The 16226-nt window shown below is 46.5% G+C and overlaps 1 protein-coding gene across 1 annotated transcript in view; it reads left to right on the plus strand.

The window, feature by feature from the left end:
- mst1rb (macrophage stimulating 1 receptor b) overlaps positions 1-16226 on the plus strand; it is a 173931-nt gene that overhangs the window by 99393 nt on the left and 58312 nt on the right. The window contains exons 7-10 of the mRNA XM_072472923.1: positions 6380-6518; positions 10329-10465; positions 13587-13757; positions 15962-16055. Coding sequence (XP_072329024.1) covers positions 6380-6518; positions 10329-10465; positions 13587-13757; positions 15962-16055 — 541 coding nt within the window. The remainder of the gene's footprint in view (positions 1-6379; positions 6519-10328; positions 10466-13586; positions 13758-15961; positions 16056-16226) is intronic.

Genomic DNA, 16226 nt, shown 5'->3' on the forward strand with positions numbered 1-16226 from the left:
TAAATTAATGTGCCACAGTAGAAGATTCTTATTTGTAGCGTTTCATTATCCTTCTTCTACTTTGATAAATACTTTTCTTGTTGTTTAATGAAAAAGAAGGTTTAGTGCTCACTGTTTCTGCAAACATTTCTCAATGATATCCCAAATAAATACATCACATGAAACCAGTATTGGTTTGGAACACCTTGCACCTAACTTCAGTGGGGTTTTGTATCAGCTCTGACGTTGTCTTCCATGGGCATCTGCATAATACTCCAGGATAGGGTCTTCAGTGGCTTTAAATTACATTTTGTTCCTCCCTGAGGCCTATTCTTGAAACTTCTTTAGCACCTCCTCTAAGTTAGCAATGTGCTCAGTTTCTGACGGCCCAGTTATCAAAACATCGTCCAGGTGCACTGCGATGGGTGGAAGACCTTGAGATAGACTTTCCATTGTTCTCTGGAAAATATGCTGATAACACACCAAAGTGTAGATGCATATACTGAAACAAACCTTTGTGCGTGCTTCTCATAACGTAACCTTGCAAAGCCTTGTCTAACTCCAGTTTCTGATATGCATGGCTGATATCTAGCTTTGTATAAGACAGATTTCCAGCCAGTCTTCAATCTTGGGAATCTAGGATACTTACCTAACTTGGCAGCCTGATGATCTGTAATTTTATAGTCGCCACAGATTCGGACCATCCTGTCAGGCTTTATCACGGGGACTATGGGTGCTGCCCACTCTGCAAATTGAACTGATTGGATAATAAATACCCTGTTCTTCCAATCTCTTCAATTCTATGATTAATCTTTCTCACAAGGCGTATGGCACTGGTCTTGCTCTAAAAAAGTGAGAGGTTGCCTCTGGATCGACATAGATCTTCACCGAGATGCTCTTTATTTTACCTAATTTGTCGCGCAAAACGTTCCAATACTTATTCATTAACTCAGGCAGACCCTCTTCCCTTACTTGGAAGGACTCCATCCAATTTAACTTGGTTGCCTACAATTTAATATGCAGCCTCACATCTCAGGCGTGCCCGACCCCATGTCATGGGTCAGTTAAATTGGTGAAAACCCAAAGCCATCGGTATTGTAGCAATTTAAGTTCAAGGCCTCATGGTGCCGAGGATCCGGGTTCGAATCCGGCCTTGGATCACTGTCCGTGTGGAGTTCGCACATTCTCCCTGTGTCTGTGTGGGTCTCACCCCCACAACCCAAAAGAAGTGCAGGGTAGGTAGATTGGCCACGCTAAATTACCCTTTCATTGGAAAATTAAAGACATTATTTTAAAAAGTTGAACCCAGCCATGCAAGCTCTCAGCTACCCACCTAAAAAAAAAATAAGAAAGTCTCATCCCATCTGTTTCAGGTGGGTGACCATGATAGGCCCACATCAAAATTGCATCAGGTAGGATGTGGCCTTTGGAGGGATGAACGAGATTAGGTACTTTTCATTCTTGGCTGCTTCAGGTGAAAAATAGACCGTTGTCAAGTTGAAAAATGCAGCATCACCATCCCCCCATCCCCCCTCCTCCCGCCAAAACCATAGTTCCCAGTGGGTTTAATTTTCATGGAGATCCTGTTAATTGGCAGGAATAACTTTGGTGGGAAGCCCAGAAACACAACATTAAAGCGACTGATGCATGATTTTTGCACAAAAATGCACCACATGTAGGAGTGCCTTCTGTGGAAACTCACCCCCAGTCTTGGGTCAGCTACTGGAGCCTTATGTTGATGGGTGGGTCAATATTAACCAGGATGCCAGGGAGAACTCCCTGACTCTTTCTTAATCATGTGCCATGGGGACTTTTATCTGAGGGAGGAAAGAGACATATTATATTCAAATATGAAGCACTTTAAGGGGTTTAGTTTCTGTCTATGATTGAGTTTAGAAGCCACGCCACTGTTCCCGTCCCCCAGTCAAATTTTGCACAGTATTCCTCGACCTGCCTGTTCCCCACAAGCCAGGGACCCGGGTTCGATTCTGACCTCGGTGTGACTGCCTGTGAGAAGTTTGCATGTTCTCCCTGTGTCTGTGTGCGTTTCCTCTGGGTGCTCCGGTTTCTTCCCACAGTCCAAAGATGTGCAGGTTAGGTGGATTGGCCAAGCTAAATTGACCCTTAGTGTCCAAACATGAGGTGGGGTTACGGGGGTAGGGTGAGGGAGTGGGCCCAGGTTAGGGTATTCTTTTGGTGGGTCAGTGCAGGCGCAATGGGCCGAATGGTCTTCTTCTGCACTTGTAGGGATTCAATGAATAGGCCCAGAAGATTCCAACCAAAAAGGTCTGAGAAGAACTAACCTTGAAGGAATAGGGCAGCAATGGAGCAAGGGATTGTTATCTTCGCTCCAAGTTCCCCTCCAAACCAAACAGCCCGCTGATGTGGGAATATAGCAACGTTACTTCATCTTCACTGGGTCAAAATCATGGAACTCCCCTTCCTCCAGTATGGTGGGTGGACCTACAGCAGATGGATCCCTGTCCCCCAAGAAGGTGGCTCACCACAAACAATAAATGTTGGCCTTGAAAATGAATAAATTAAAATAAATTGAATCCCGGCCCTGGGTCACTGTCCGTGTGGAGTTTGCACATTCTCCCCGTGTCTGTGTGGGTTTCGCCCCCACAACCCAAAGATGTGCAGGTTAGGTGGATTGACCACGCTAAATTACCCCTTAATTGGAAAAAATATAATTGGGTACTTTAAATTTCTTTTAAAAAGCCCAAAATGTATCTACTGCAATTCAGGATGGCTGTAAAGCTACATTACACTTAATTCTTAACCCACCACGAACAGGTTTAAATCATGCTGATTGGTTGGATAAATTCATCCTTCTTTTATTTATCCTAGATTAGGGATATTCAGATTTGGCACAAAATGTGACATGTAAACTGTCGTAGAATTTAAAAATGAAGAGTGCCACCGATGAACGTGACCGTAAGCTATTTTATGTCGTTTGAACAGTGGAGTGGATTTTTAGGATATATTTTGGTGTGAGGCGTTTAGGTGGGTGTGGCATCTGTACTTTACTGCCCTGTAGTAAAGCATATTTGAACATTCCTGCTGCTACTGTATTGGGCAAAAATGTCACCCGAGGAAGGAGCAGTGCTCTGAAAGCTTTGAAACAAACCTGTTGGACTTTAACCAGGTGTTGTAAGACTTCTTACTGTGCTCACCCCAGTCCAACACCGGCATCTCCACATCTCAATTTCACTGTGATACAAGGAGCCTTTTAAGTTGAAGTTGGGTAATTTATACAGGATGACGACAAGTCAGACAGATGACCATTACTTGAATGCCCTTGCATGCTTCCTAAGTGGCACACTTTGCACCGCGACTCTCAATGCTCCTTAACTGGGTGCGTGCCCAATCTGTAACTCTCCACCCCAGAAAGCTACTGAGCCTGGGGTTCAGCTGAAAATGGCAAACTGAGATTGGTAGATTTCTGTAAGGCGGGGGTGTTCAGGGCAGTTGGACGGAGTTAGAAAGGCAGATGAGCCAGGATCTAACCAAATTGCTCGACAGGCAGAATGGCCTCTTCCTGTTTACAATATTCCTAAAGTTGGAGACAAACTTTTAAGAGGAAAATTCTTCTGTAAATCGTTACCATACTACCTGCCAGTACAATGTACTGATCTGCAATTCAGCTGCACTATTGTTCCTATGACAACAGTCCTGTTGTGTTGGAATCTATTTAAAAATAGGTGACTATCCTTTGTTGGATTTTACAGAAATTGTCTCCAGCACAACCACTGCTCACCATCTATCAGGACCGGATTATCTGAGTGCTGGGTTTCAGCTTTCGTTATGTTTAGGATCGCATTAGTGCCAAATACTTCATGATTGCAAAATAATTTTGAAAGATTACAGAGCACACTGTATTAACGTAAGGAAAAGACTTATATTATTGTAGCTTGAGTCACTTGTCACTCAGAAATGTCTCGGAGCACCTCGCAATGAATTACGCTCGAGGTGCAGTTACAGATATGTAGGTCAATGGCAATGATACTGTGTACGGCCAGAAGAGGTCATGAGCTTACTAAGGATTGCTAACTTGATTTCACAACATTTCTGATGGAGCAGTTCTGCTGAAGCATGCTGTATTTGCTTTGAGAATGAGAGGGCTGCATCCTGATCCATTTTTGGCATTTTAGAGATTCTTACTGGAATAATTATCCATTTTTGCATTTTGGAACCATAGAATAGAATTCCTACAGTGTAGAAGGAGGCCATTTGGCCCATCGAGTCTGCACTGACCATCTAGTACCATACCTAGGCCCACTGCCCCACCCTTTCCCCACCTAACCTGCACAGCTTTGGATACTAAGAGGCAATTTGATCATGGCCGAAAAAGAATAGCTTTCAATTACCCCTTACCATTACTACTCAATTTCCCATTAAAGAACAATAAAAGAAAAGTACAGCTCTCAATCCAGCTTGAAAATCAGCAGGGCAAAGAGTAATTCTTGCGGTACAGAACAGATTCTGGCTCTTGTTAGAACCCTTTCAGACTCTGGCTGAATATCTTCACAAAGCTGCTTCAACTGGAATGTTTCAGCCTCTTCTTTGTCTTCAAGCAACTCTGCTCTGCTTTTTAAAATATTATCCCTTTGTTTGAATCATCCTACTGGGAAAGAAACCAGCTTTTACTTGTGGTCTCAAAAAGCTCTGTCTCTCTAATGCTTTCAAAATGTCTCTCATCGAATCTCATAGAATCGAATCTCATAGAATCCCTGCAGTACAGAAGGAGGCCATTCGGCCCATTGAGTCTGCACTGACCTTCTGACCCACTACTCCGGCCTACCCAGTAACCCCACCTAACCTGCACATCCCTGGACACTAAGGGGCAATTTATCATGGCCAATCCACCTAACCCGCACATCTTCGGACTGTGGGAGGAAACCGGAGCACCCGCAGGAAGCCCACGCAGCGGCACGGGGAATGTGCAAACTTCACACAGACAGTCACCCGAGGCTGGAATTCAACCCGTGACCCTGGCGTTGTGAGGCAGCAGTGCTAACCACTGTGCCACCGTGCCTCCCTTCTGCCGCGTGTCTCTGCCTTCCTTGGCTCCACCTAGCAATGACCTCATCTCCCCAAGATAAAAAACAAATGTACTTTCCAGGGACTTCCCCAGGACAACGACTAGGCCAGACTAAAAAAACACACTCCTTCGTCAATGTCACCTGCTGGCTGCTGAACCACCCATGCCTTGCAAAACAGAATTCTTAAAATAAAAACAACTGTTGCAGTTAAACGTATTCTAACTTTTAACCCTTAACTTGTCCAATATATTTATAATACAATTTTCCTAAAATCCTCCAATTGTCATCCAACAATTCAGCCAACACAACTCGTACACTGGGCGGTATCTTCCCCTCAGCACATCGAGTGCTGGCTGAGGCGAGAAAGCTGCCGTGTAGCTCTCCAGCTGCACAGATGAGTTTTCTCTGCAGAGTTTAACGCATTGTGAACAAATAAATGTGGGCGGGGTGGTTTTCATCGTTACTCTGGCGGTGCGGGGCCTGATAGAGCCGGCAATGCCAGCGCCAATGGATTAGGCCGCCATCGTTAAAGGTCACAGGGCACTGCCCGGGCATGTCCCTCTCAACCCAGGAGCTACATTTACCTTGGCGACTCCGACGGGTTCCCCTTGACTGAATCCTGTTTTTACAAACCCGTTGTAAACCTGCCTTGATGCCAAGCCGGCGCCGAATGAATATTCAGTGAGGGAGGATCATATGGCTGAGAAGGTCTGTCATGACATTTAAATTTATTAAAATATATTGAAATGAGAAGGGTAGAATCCTCGTTATGCCATCTGCGGGGGGGGGGGCAAGGAAGGAGAAGCTTGTTTTCTGACTTTCGCAGGGTATTGGGCCCAAGTATCCGTTTACGCTGACGACCACCACAGGCTCAAAATTCCGCCCATTGGTTTGAACTGGGATTCTCTCTGATTGGTATGGTTCGGCTAGTCGCAGCTTCAACCATCTGAGTCATTGACAGAGTTGGGAGGGGGGGGGGGGGGCAATGTTGAGACATGCATTTATAGGATCGCAGCATGACATCACAGTAAAGGAAGTGTGTCATGCCATCCAGTTTTAGAACTGGCTTTTGCTTTTAACAGAGAAAGAGCTCAGTTTCTGGTATCTTTGAGGCTTTAATGCCACGTTCCTGCGTGTCTCGTCTCAATGAATGAGCCCACACCGACAATATGTTGGCACAATCCTTTATGAGCGGTTGTCATTTTATCATTCTAAAAACATGACGGCACCGTGTTTGTTCAAAGACAGGCATTCTGAAACGAGTTGAAAGTGGGTGAATGTGTCAATTGCAGTCCCTGAAATGCGTGCCTGATCTTGTTTTAAGATGGAGAAACAAATCTTGTGTTTTCTGGCAGGTTGTTGTGCAAACTGGAAGTTACTGGAAAGCCTCAGCCTGAGACACTGACAGCGGTCAAGGTCACGATTCAAGAAAAGAAGCATCATGGGGAATTCTCCATCAGTGGATCCATCTCCCTCGCAGGATTTGAATTTGTGGTTAGATACACACAGTATTATGATTCGCTTGTTTTTCACATGTCGGTTCCGAGTGCTAAATTTTGTCACTGAGCTGCTCTCTTTAGATCACCGAACCACCTCACGCCAAAGCTGCTTTTCACTTCACTGGGGATTCTACTAGAAATGTAGATTATAGGAGCAGGAGTAGGCCATCTGGCCCTTCGAGCCTGCTCAGCCATTCAATTTGACCTCGGCTGCCCCTCTATCTCGACGCCATATACCTGTGATCTCCCCAGGCCCCTTGACACCTTTAGAGTCTAGAGGTGCGATCTACCAGCAGCGTCCCATCCGAACCAGGGCACCACACGCAGGTAGATGCCAGGAGAAGCCTCCCGTGGGCTTCCAAGCAGCCAGTACACCTTGTGAGAGCCACGCAGACAGGGCGAGGATCCTGCCCACAATGGCCGTGACCAAACCTCGTGTGCCTAAGAAGTCCCCAGCTAGGTGCCATTCATTACTGGTCCACACAAACATGGACCAGGCAGAATGGCACCCAGGGGGCGGGTCTCCCAGGCCATCAGAGGCCCCTGGCTGGTTATGGTCAGGACAGGGTGGTCCCCAGCCCTCCCACTTGAACACAGGCAGCTTGGCACTGCCACCCTGGCACTGCCAAGGTGCATTGGTGACACTGCAAAGCTGCGGGAGCACTGCCAGGGGTGCCAGGGTGGCACTGCCAAGGGTCAGGGGCAGCCATGCCCATGGGGTGGAGGGGGTATGAAGGGTGGAGGGTGCAGGGTAGGTATGAAGGGGCCTCTGGAAGGTTGGGGGAGGTGTAAACATAGGGATCCTGGAAGGGGGGGGGCAAAAGGGGGTGAGGGAAGGCCTGAAAAGGGGGGCCCTCAGCGACCCCATATCAAAGCATCATCACTTGGAGCAGTGTGTGATAATGCCCATTTGTGTGGGGGTGACATTGCCCATGGGTGGGGGGATTTGGGGGCCCACAAGCCCTCTTAGAGATCGTGGCACCCTTTCAAAATGATGGCCCCATCTCTGAGGAGCTGTTGTGGCAGCGCCTTCAGCTCCCCAGTGCGGCAAAAAAATTGTGTGTGGGCTTGACCGGGGAGTAACTCCTCAGGACCCCAAATGTTGACTTAAGTGTGGTTAGATAGTGGTGGGGAACTTGCCGACAGAGCCGAGGGGGGGGGGGGGGGGTCTCCCAGCAATACCCACCACAAATGACACTTAAAAACTAGATTGCACCCTCGAAATCTATCTAATTCTATCTCCACATTTGCACATTCTCCCTGAGTCTGCCTGGGTTTCCTCCAGGACTTTGGCTTCCTCCCATGGTCCAAAGATGTGCAGGTTCGGTAGCATATCTAGTCAAGGAAAACAAACTGGGCCAGAGTAAGATATAAGTAGCTCCTACGTCTGACTCTCAGCCAACCTCACTCAGCAGCCATTTTGGGGTAAAGCTCTGCACACCTCCATTTACTTAAATAGGTTTGTGACCCAATCTTATTGTAACTTTCATCCCTAACTCTTCCACAAACTTTGCCAACTCTGGGGACAAAAATGCCGTCAGATTTAACGTGCAAGCCACAGTCCTACACTTAAGTTTTAAAGAAATCTTCTAATCATGTGTTTTAGCCATTGGCGCAAGAAACAGCAAATGCTGGAACGAACCAGCAGGTGAACCAGCATCAGTTTAATTTCCATTATGGGGTTTTGAGTTTTTCCGTTTTCTCATCCTGTCTTTTGCAGTTATATGTTACGTCGCTGGTAAGCAGTGAATCATGTGTCATGAACGTATTCTTCATTATAAAGCCATCAAATAACACTGCCCAAAGCACACTGACCTCCTTTCCCAGCCTCTTGTTGCCTGCTGTGTTAGAAATGGTTTCAGCCGAATTTGGACTAAGCGATCCCGGCTGTTGGAGCCAGGATGTCAGAGGCATTTCTGCGGCACTCATCCAAGTAACGAAAACCGCATCCAAGTCCTGTGAGGGGAGGGTAGGAAAATGAAGCAGATGCTAAACATCAGAGGAGAGCAGAGAGAGGAGGGCTGAATGGGAGGTGGGTGGGCAGGACACAGAATTCCATGGCATGGTCCTGTTCCGTGTTGAAGTATTGTCTTCGAATAACTGGCGACCAGGGACTAACAACAGGATATGTTTATTAACAGTAACTGAGGAGCTCCTACATGCTGTGTCTCTGCCCACGCTCTGGGAGAACTCCCGTGCTCCCGACCGGTGACCCTTTTAGTACCCGCATTATCCCAACATCCACCGCTCCACCATGGTCGCTGGGCCATTTTCTTAAAGGAGGAATGGTGGGGAGTGGGGGTGGCAAGGCTACCTGACTGTAAGCGCTGGATAACCAATTTAGCTTGTGAAAGAATTTCTGGAATTTCGCAGCCCCTCTGGAGCTTTGGCAAAGCAGTGGATCTGCCTGCTGGTGGCCCCCAGGCAGTAGTCCGGGCTCGCGCACACCCTCCGGTAAGGCACCCCCACTGCCTGTGCTTTCTGTTGTCGTCCTATGGACGTGGCTCTGAGTGACAAACCCCTCACCAGGAAGAGACACCCAGTAATAAACGTCTGCATTGACCAATGCAAAGAGCAACCCAAGTTGGTAGCGTTGCCAACTGTGATTAAATGTATTCCTGGAGGCTTATCACGTGACTTGTCTCCACACTCTGGCCGTTCGTCAGCAAGCACATCCCATTCTTGTTACACATTGCCTTCTAATTGGAAAGCAATATGACTCATTACCCAATTGGATGATGCTTGACTGTCAATCAAACAGCGTTATTGTTGCCATTTTCAAGACTTTTATATCTGGTGACGGGAAATGTTGAAAGAAAATGTTTCAATGAGCTCCTGATTTTCTGCTGGATTGCATATCGCAGTGACCTGGAGACTGATCTTCAACTTCTGGGTGAATCCTGGAGAGTTGGTAACCCTACAACTTTGGAATATTTTTACCTATCACAGCAACTACTTCATTTATATAGTTCCTTCAGCCCAGCAAAACATTCCAAGGTGTTTCACAGGAGTGCAGCAGAAAAGTGAAGCAAAGAAGGAGACATTAGCATAAGTGACCAAACTCTTGGTCAAAGACAAAGGTTTTAAAGAGTCGTAAAGGAGGGGAGAGAATTGAAGAGGCAAGGAGGTTTGGAGAGGATATTCCAGGGCTCAGGCCTTAACATTAAGAGAAATAGTTGCCCCCTCAAACTGTCCTTCCACAAATCGTCATTGCCACCCTTCCCTCCTCTGTAGCCCAGCGGAAGAGTTCATTGCTGTAGGTTTGTGTAGATGGGTGACTGAGATAATGCAGTTTTCTGCAAATAGACAAAATGGGAACTTTGGTTTACTGGTTTTGGGTGACCAAATGGCTGCTATATTCTCACATGATAAAAGACAGAATCTTCAGGTGTATCGGCTCACTTTCCAATGCCTGACCTCAACTTTTATTCTCTGGTGTAAGACGAGTATCAGGAGTCAGTTTGACAATGAGGAGGGGTGCGCCATAGCCATACTCAATCTTGTCTGCCACCGTGTGCTTTCTCCATCTCTATCTCTCACTCCCTCTATCCCTGCATTTTGCTCTCGTCAATGATTGTGAAGCCAATTACATCCATTCCAGTTGCCCCCCCCTTGTTGGAATCACTAAGTTCCGTACATATTAGGCAATGCACCAGGGACTGTTCCCATTCCCCTGGCCCGACCCCTTTGCAAACTGTGACTGTGTCAATGGCTCTAATATACGTGGATATTGGCGGGATCTGCAATTCTGCAAATGTTATGATTTCTGGGGTAGCTGAGAACCAATATAATATTTTTTTTATAGGAACCTGTCATAACTAAAGTGACTCCAACATATGGCCCTCAAGATGGTGGGACATCAGTTATTTTCCTGGGCAGACATCTGACAACTGGCAACAACCAGGAAGTGATAATTGGTGGGAAAGACTGCATCATAAGTCGGTAAGAGATGAGAATGGAGAAAGTTTGTATAGAGGGAATATTCAAATCTTTAACTTTGGAACAGGTAACTTGGTTCCAAATCGTTTTTAAAGTTGCTGGGTGGGATTCTCCACGTGACGAATCTGAACTGTGTCCTTGCATGTAGCATTGGCTTTCTGCACTGTAGCAGCCTGTAGTAGCATAAGCACTTAACAATTGCAGGGGAAGTGATCAATATATTGGAAATTAGTTAGTGCCCAACCACTGTGGGTGGCACGGTACCACAGTGGTTAGCACTGTTGCTTCACAGCTCCAGGGTCCCGGGTTCGATTCCTGGCTCGGGTCACTGTCTGTACGGAGTCCACACGTTCTCCCTGCGTCTGCGTGGGTTTCCTCCGGGTGCTCCGGTTTCCTCCCACAAGTCCCGAAAGACGTGCTGTTAGGTAATTTGGACATTCTGAATTCTCCCTCAGTGTACCCGAACATGTGCCGGAGTGTGGCGACTAGGGGCTTTTCACAGTAACTTCTTTACAGTGCTAATGTAAGCCTACCTGTGACAATAATGGAGATTATTATGATTATTATTATTACTAAACCATCCTGATGCAGCTCCCCTGCTAAACCTACCACCAGTTCAGCCATCTCAGATGCCAACAGGCTCCCTTCGGTTTGTTCAAGGGTGGTCGGGATCGCTGAACACGAGATGAGGAAAAAGACACTCCTGCAGCATTGGCTTGGAGATCCTCATTAAGTTTTACTTGATCCCGCCTTAAGCGGGGCTACTGTGCATCCTGAAAATATTTTGAAGAAATTCGGGCAGGTTTTGAAGAAATTCGGGCAGGGCAGGCCTCACTTCGCTTTTTTAACCTATTTCAGCGAGGTCCTCAAACTCTGATTAGATATAAATAGACAATTGGCCGAGCATCTGTTTCAAGTTTATGGCCGGGAAATCAAGTTTGTCATTTGTCATGTTTGTGAGTGAGTTGGGCCTGGGGCAGAAATTGGTACATGTTACACATAATCTAAGCCCAAAAGAAAAGAGTGCAGTGTGCAACAGTTGTCTCTACCATGTTTAGGTTTTTGTGTTTGCGAAGATGTTTGTGCTAACGGACGGAGAACGTACCATTTTAGATGGTTATTTAGAGAACACAAGACTGTAAGAAACCACAGAGAGTCGTGAACGCAGCCCAGTCCATCACGTGAAACCCCCCTCCCATCCATTGACTCTGCCTGCATCTCCCGCTGCCTTGGGAAAGGGGGCAGCATAATCAAAGTCCCCTCCCACCCGGTTTATTCTTTCCTCCAACTCTTCCCTCGGCAGGAGATACAACCTCTTCCATCGGGCAGGAGATACGAAAGCCTGAGAACATTCACTAACAGACTAAAAAACAGCTTCTTTCCCGCTGTTACGACTCCTGAATGACCCTCTTATGGACTGAACTGATATCACACATCTTCTCTACTGAGTAGCACGACACTCCGTCTGCTTCACTCGATGTCTATGCCTATGTATTTACATCGTGTATCTATTGTATGTTCTATATTTTTCATGTATGGAACGATCTGTTTAGACTGCACACAGGACAATACTTTTCACTGTATCTCGGTAGACGTGACAATAAACTCATGCACAGCAATGCTCCCTCTAAAATGCATCAAAGAAGTGTGTTGGCCCCATTTCCTGTACTGACGAGCTCTGTGCCATGGTAGCACAGTGGTTAGCAGTGTTGCTTCACGGCACCAGGAACCCGGGTTCGATTCCTGGCTTGGGTCACTGCCTGTGCGGAGTCTGCATGTTTTCCCCATTTCTGCGTGGATTTCCTTCCCGAAAGACGTGCTTGTTAGGTGAACTGGACATTCTGAATTCTCCTTCAGTGTACCCGAACAGGCGGCGGGGTGTGGTGACTAGGGGATTTTCACAGTAACTTCATTGCAGTGTTAATGTAAGCCTACTTGTGACACTAACAAAGATTATTATTATTCCTTAATTTTTAATATTGCTTTTAATTAATTAATTTATTTACAATTTTTAATTCATTTCAATTTCAAAAAAATTATATATTCTATCAGAGACACTTGACAATTTGCCAAGTATTTGCTTTCTAAATGTTGAATTTCTATCCTGTGGCTCCCAATAATTTTTATTTTGGCCATTTCTTTTTTATACACAAATTTAGAGTGCCCAATTATTTTTTTTCTCCCAATTAAGGGGCAAATTAGCGTGGCCAATCCACCTACCCTGCACATCATTTTGGGTTGTGGGGGTGAAACCCACACAGACATGGGGAGACTGCGCAAACTCCACACGGACAGTGACCCAGGGCCGGGATTGAACCCGAGTCCTCGGCTCCTTGAGGCAGTAATGCTGACCACCGCGCCATTATGCTGCCCTATTTTGTCCATTTCTTTTTCTTTGGGGACAAAATATTGCCGGTCCCTGCATTGGTTCATCACCCACCGAGTCACCCAATCCAGCCCAACCCAACCCCGAATCGTTCAATGCAAAATATTTCTTTATTTTTACTGAAGTGTTTCCAAAATGGCCGGAAGAGATCAAAATCATATTGCTGTGTGTGGTGCACGCAGGGGTGGTGAGCTCAGTTGGTTATGAATGTGGAGTAGAAACGTGCCAACAGCTCTGGTTCAATTCCCGTACTGGCTGAGGCAGCTCTTGGGGCCTGTCCCCTTACCTTGCCCCATAGTTACATCATGATATGAGCAAATGTTGTCGACTCTTGGTACCCTGTACCAGCTGTACACTGCAGTTGCCAAGCTATCCCCATACCTTGGATCCTCCTTGACGCTAGCATCATGTAAAAGCATCTACACCGCTCGGTAACATAAGCCGAACAAAAATCTATCAATTCAACCTTTGCAATTGACTGAGCAATTGGAAAGAGAGTTCTGGATTGCAGAGTGAAGGAGAGCGATGGAGTGTATGAAAACAAAGAGTGAACTTCCCACGAACCTCCTATGAGTTGAATGACACACTTCCTGCATTGTAACATCTGGAAAAGCAGATTTACTATTGATTTTTTTTGTCCCTGTTGTTGAATGAGCAGAAGTACTGAAACAGATATGTGTTATTTGAGCAAATGACCTATGCTTTTCATCCTTTTTTTTTTGTGCTTTGACCTGCCAGAAAAAATAATACTTTTATACAATGCACAACTGAAAAAGTGAATTTGTTGAAAGAAGACCCTCTTGTTGTGGTGATAGACTCGGCAAGGGTAACAGCCGAGCCTAACCTCCAGTTCCAGTACCGAAAGAATCCCATCATCAGCAGCATCTACCCAACCTGCAGCTTCATGAAGTAAGCCACCATTTAATCGAGTCTTGTGCGAGCCACTCAGACAGGCAATGAGGTAACAACAGGTTACCTGCTGTTGCTGCTGTGGGACGAAGTCCATGAAGATTTACTTGAGTGAACCAGAGGGAAGAAATGTATGCTCCACCCACCCCCTCCCCCCAAGGTGGGTTCTGAGGTGGGGACAGAATTTCAAATTGAACAGACTGGATTTCCCCCCACCCCAGTGTGGTAAACACCACTGATCATACACTACGTGTATTACGGTACTGCCATTGTACTCCAGTCATTACAGTAAATCTCGGCCTGCTGGCTCCACCCTGCAGGCATCTAGCACAATAAAGCCTCAATAGTTCACCATTCGTCTCGTAGTCGTTGATGGTACATCAATTTATTGTGCTAGATGTTTACCACACCCAGGAACCCACCCGCCAAAACCCAAACACAATTTCATGTTTGGGCGTGCAGGGCATATCAAGGCCCTTGCCACTTAAAGGCCTTATCCCACCCAGCCTCAACATTTAGGCTGGCAGGAATGGGTGCGGATAGGGTGGGAAAACGGCCTCTTCCCCATCTCGGCCAGGAAGGTTGGTGAGGGGTGGGGGAGTTGGCGTGCCTCCCCCTGGGGGATTGGAGCTCTGGTACCCACTCCTCCTACCCCCCGGACCCCTGGGATTTACCTTTTCAAAGGCCCCGGGACTTTGTTCCAGACAGGGAGCTGAAGGAATACTTTAGGCCGCTGCAGCACTGTGTCAGGCTGGGTTGTGGATCGAAGTCCTGCCCAGTGCCAATCGACGCTCGAGTGAGCGTTGAGTGGCAGTGTGGACTCGAGACTGGGTGGTTGCGAGTTAGGTGCCGCCTCTAGGGACCACGAGCGTTGATTGCTGACCCTCCTTAAAATCGTAACCATAGGAACAGGAGTCAGCCATTCAGCTAGATTGTGGTGCTCTGTATCTTAGCACCATCTACCTGCCTTGGCTCCACACGGCCTTAAACAGAAGGCCCAGAAATCCAAGAGGCAGCTGGATTTTCATCTCAGGATTGGAAAATGTGACTCAGGGCACCTCCTACTATTCCCATCACATTTCTGTCAATGGTTGAGCAAGGTTTGGGTCTGCTGCCTTGCTTGGCAGTTGTGAGGGAAAAATGGAGCTGGGTGGGTGGATGGGAGGGTGGGCGGATGCTGAGGCGGTTGATTCGAAGGTTCACTTCAGGCTCTCTGGGACATTGGTCCAGTTCTCCACATTGTTCTTCTTATTCCCCCTAGTCCTCATCCCTCACTCCGTTCAACTCCCCATCCAGCCCCCTCATGTCCCCTGAAACCCTCTATGACCTTCCATATGCCCCCATATAATCCTCCAGAGCCACTCACCCAGTAGCCACTATGCACTGACCTCGGAAGCTTTGCAATGAGCCTTTCAAATGGACTTTAAAAGAAATAAAAGTCTTGCAATCTACTAGAATTGTCAATCAAACTGATTGGGTAAATAGAAAGAAGTTATTTTCACTTGCTGGGCGTGTTGGTCTAGGAGTGCATCTAAAATTAGAGCCAGACATTTCAGGGGTGAAATTAGAAAACACTTCAACAATTGATAATGAGACAATTGTTAATTTTAAAATTGAGAGAGATAGATTTGTGTTAGCCAAAAAGACTAAAGGATGTGAGACAACGGCAGGTGTCAGGAGGTAGATCACAAATCAGCCGTGACCATGGTGAATGGCAGAATGGGCTCGAGAGGATAAATGGCCTCTTCCTGTTCCTACTTGCCTATTGTACTGGCTTATCCAAATAAATGGCCATCTATAGCCGGGAACATGGCTGCTGAGTCACATCCTGCCTCTTTCCCATCCACATCCTTGTCTACTGCGAGGGGACTATGTGGAGAAATCTAAAGTTCTTTTTCAAACCGTGACACACGCAGACCCCTGCAGAGACGTCACACGCACACATCTGGGTTTCTATTGGGGCATTTTTCAAGGTGAAGGAAGGCAAAGGATGATAATCTCTTCACACTCATGATTGACTGAGGGTCAATCTCAGGGGGGGGGGAAAGAATGTTCCTCAGCCTACTGCCTCTGTTGACTGTGTGCGTGCACGTGTCTGCTCAACATGTGTGTACATATGCGTGTAGTGTGCGTGTGCTTTTCTCTCTCATTCATTCATGGATTTAAGATTTAATTCACTGTTTAATTCATTGGGTTTTCCACAGAGGCCTCAACATTACAATAAGTGGGACCAATCTGAACTCCGTGTACCAACCAAGGCTCGTCTTCACTGATGATAAAAACAAAACGTTTGAAAAGGTATGTTTTTATTTTAGAAATATTTCACCTTTGTTCCATCCTTTCTCCTTAAAACTGCTAAAAATTTATTTAAAAAAATAAATAAATTGCAGAGGAGGTATTCAATAGGCTGGACGTCTTGATGTGGAATGGGGGTGGGGGAGGGTCTCTGCCTCTGAGCCAGAACTTTGG

This window comes from Scyliorhinus torazame, chromosome 13 (genome assembly GCF_047496885.1).
Source record: "Scyliorhinus torazame isolate Kashiwa2021f chromosome 13, sScyTor2.1, whole genome shotgun sequence".
In the NCBI taxonomy this organism is placed as follows: Eukaryota; Metazoa; Chordata; class Chondrichthyes; order Carcharhiniformes; family Scyliorhinidae; genus Scyliorhinus; species Scyliorhinus torazame.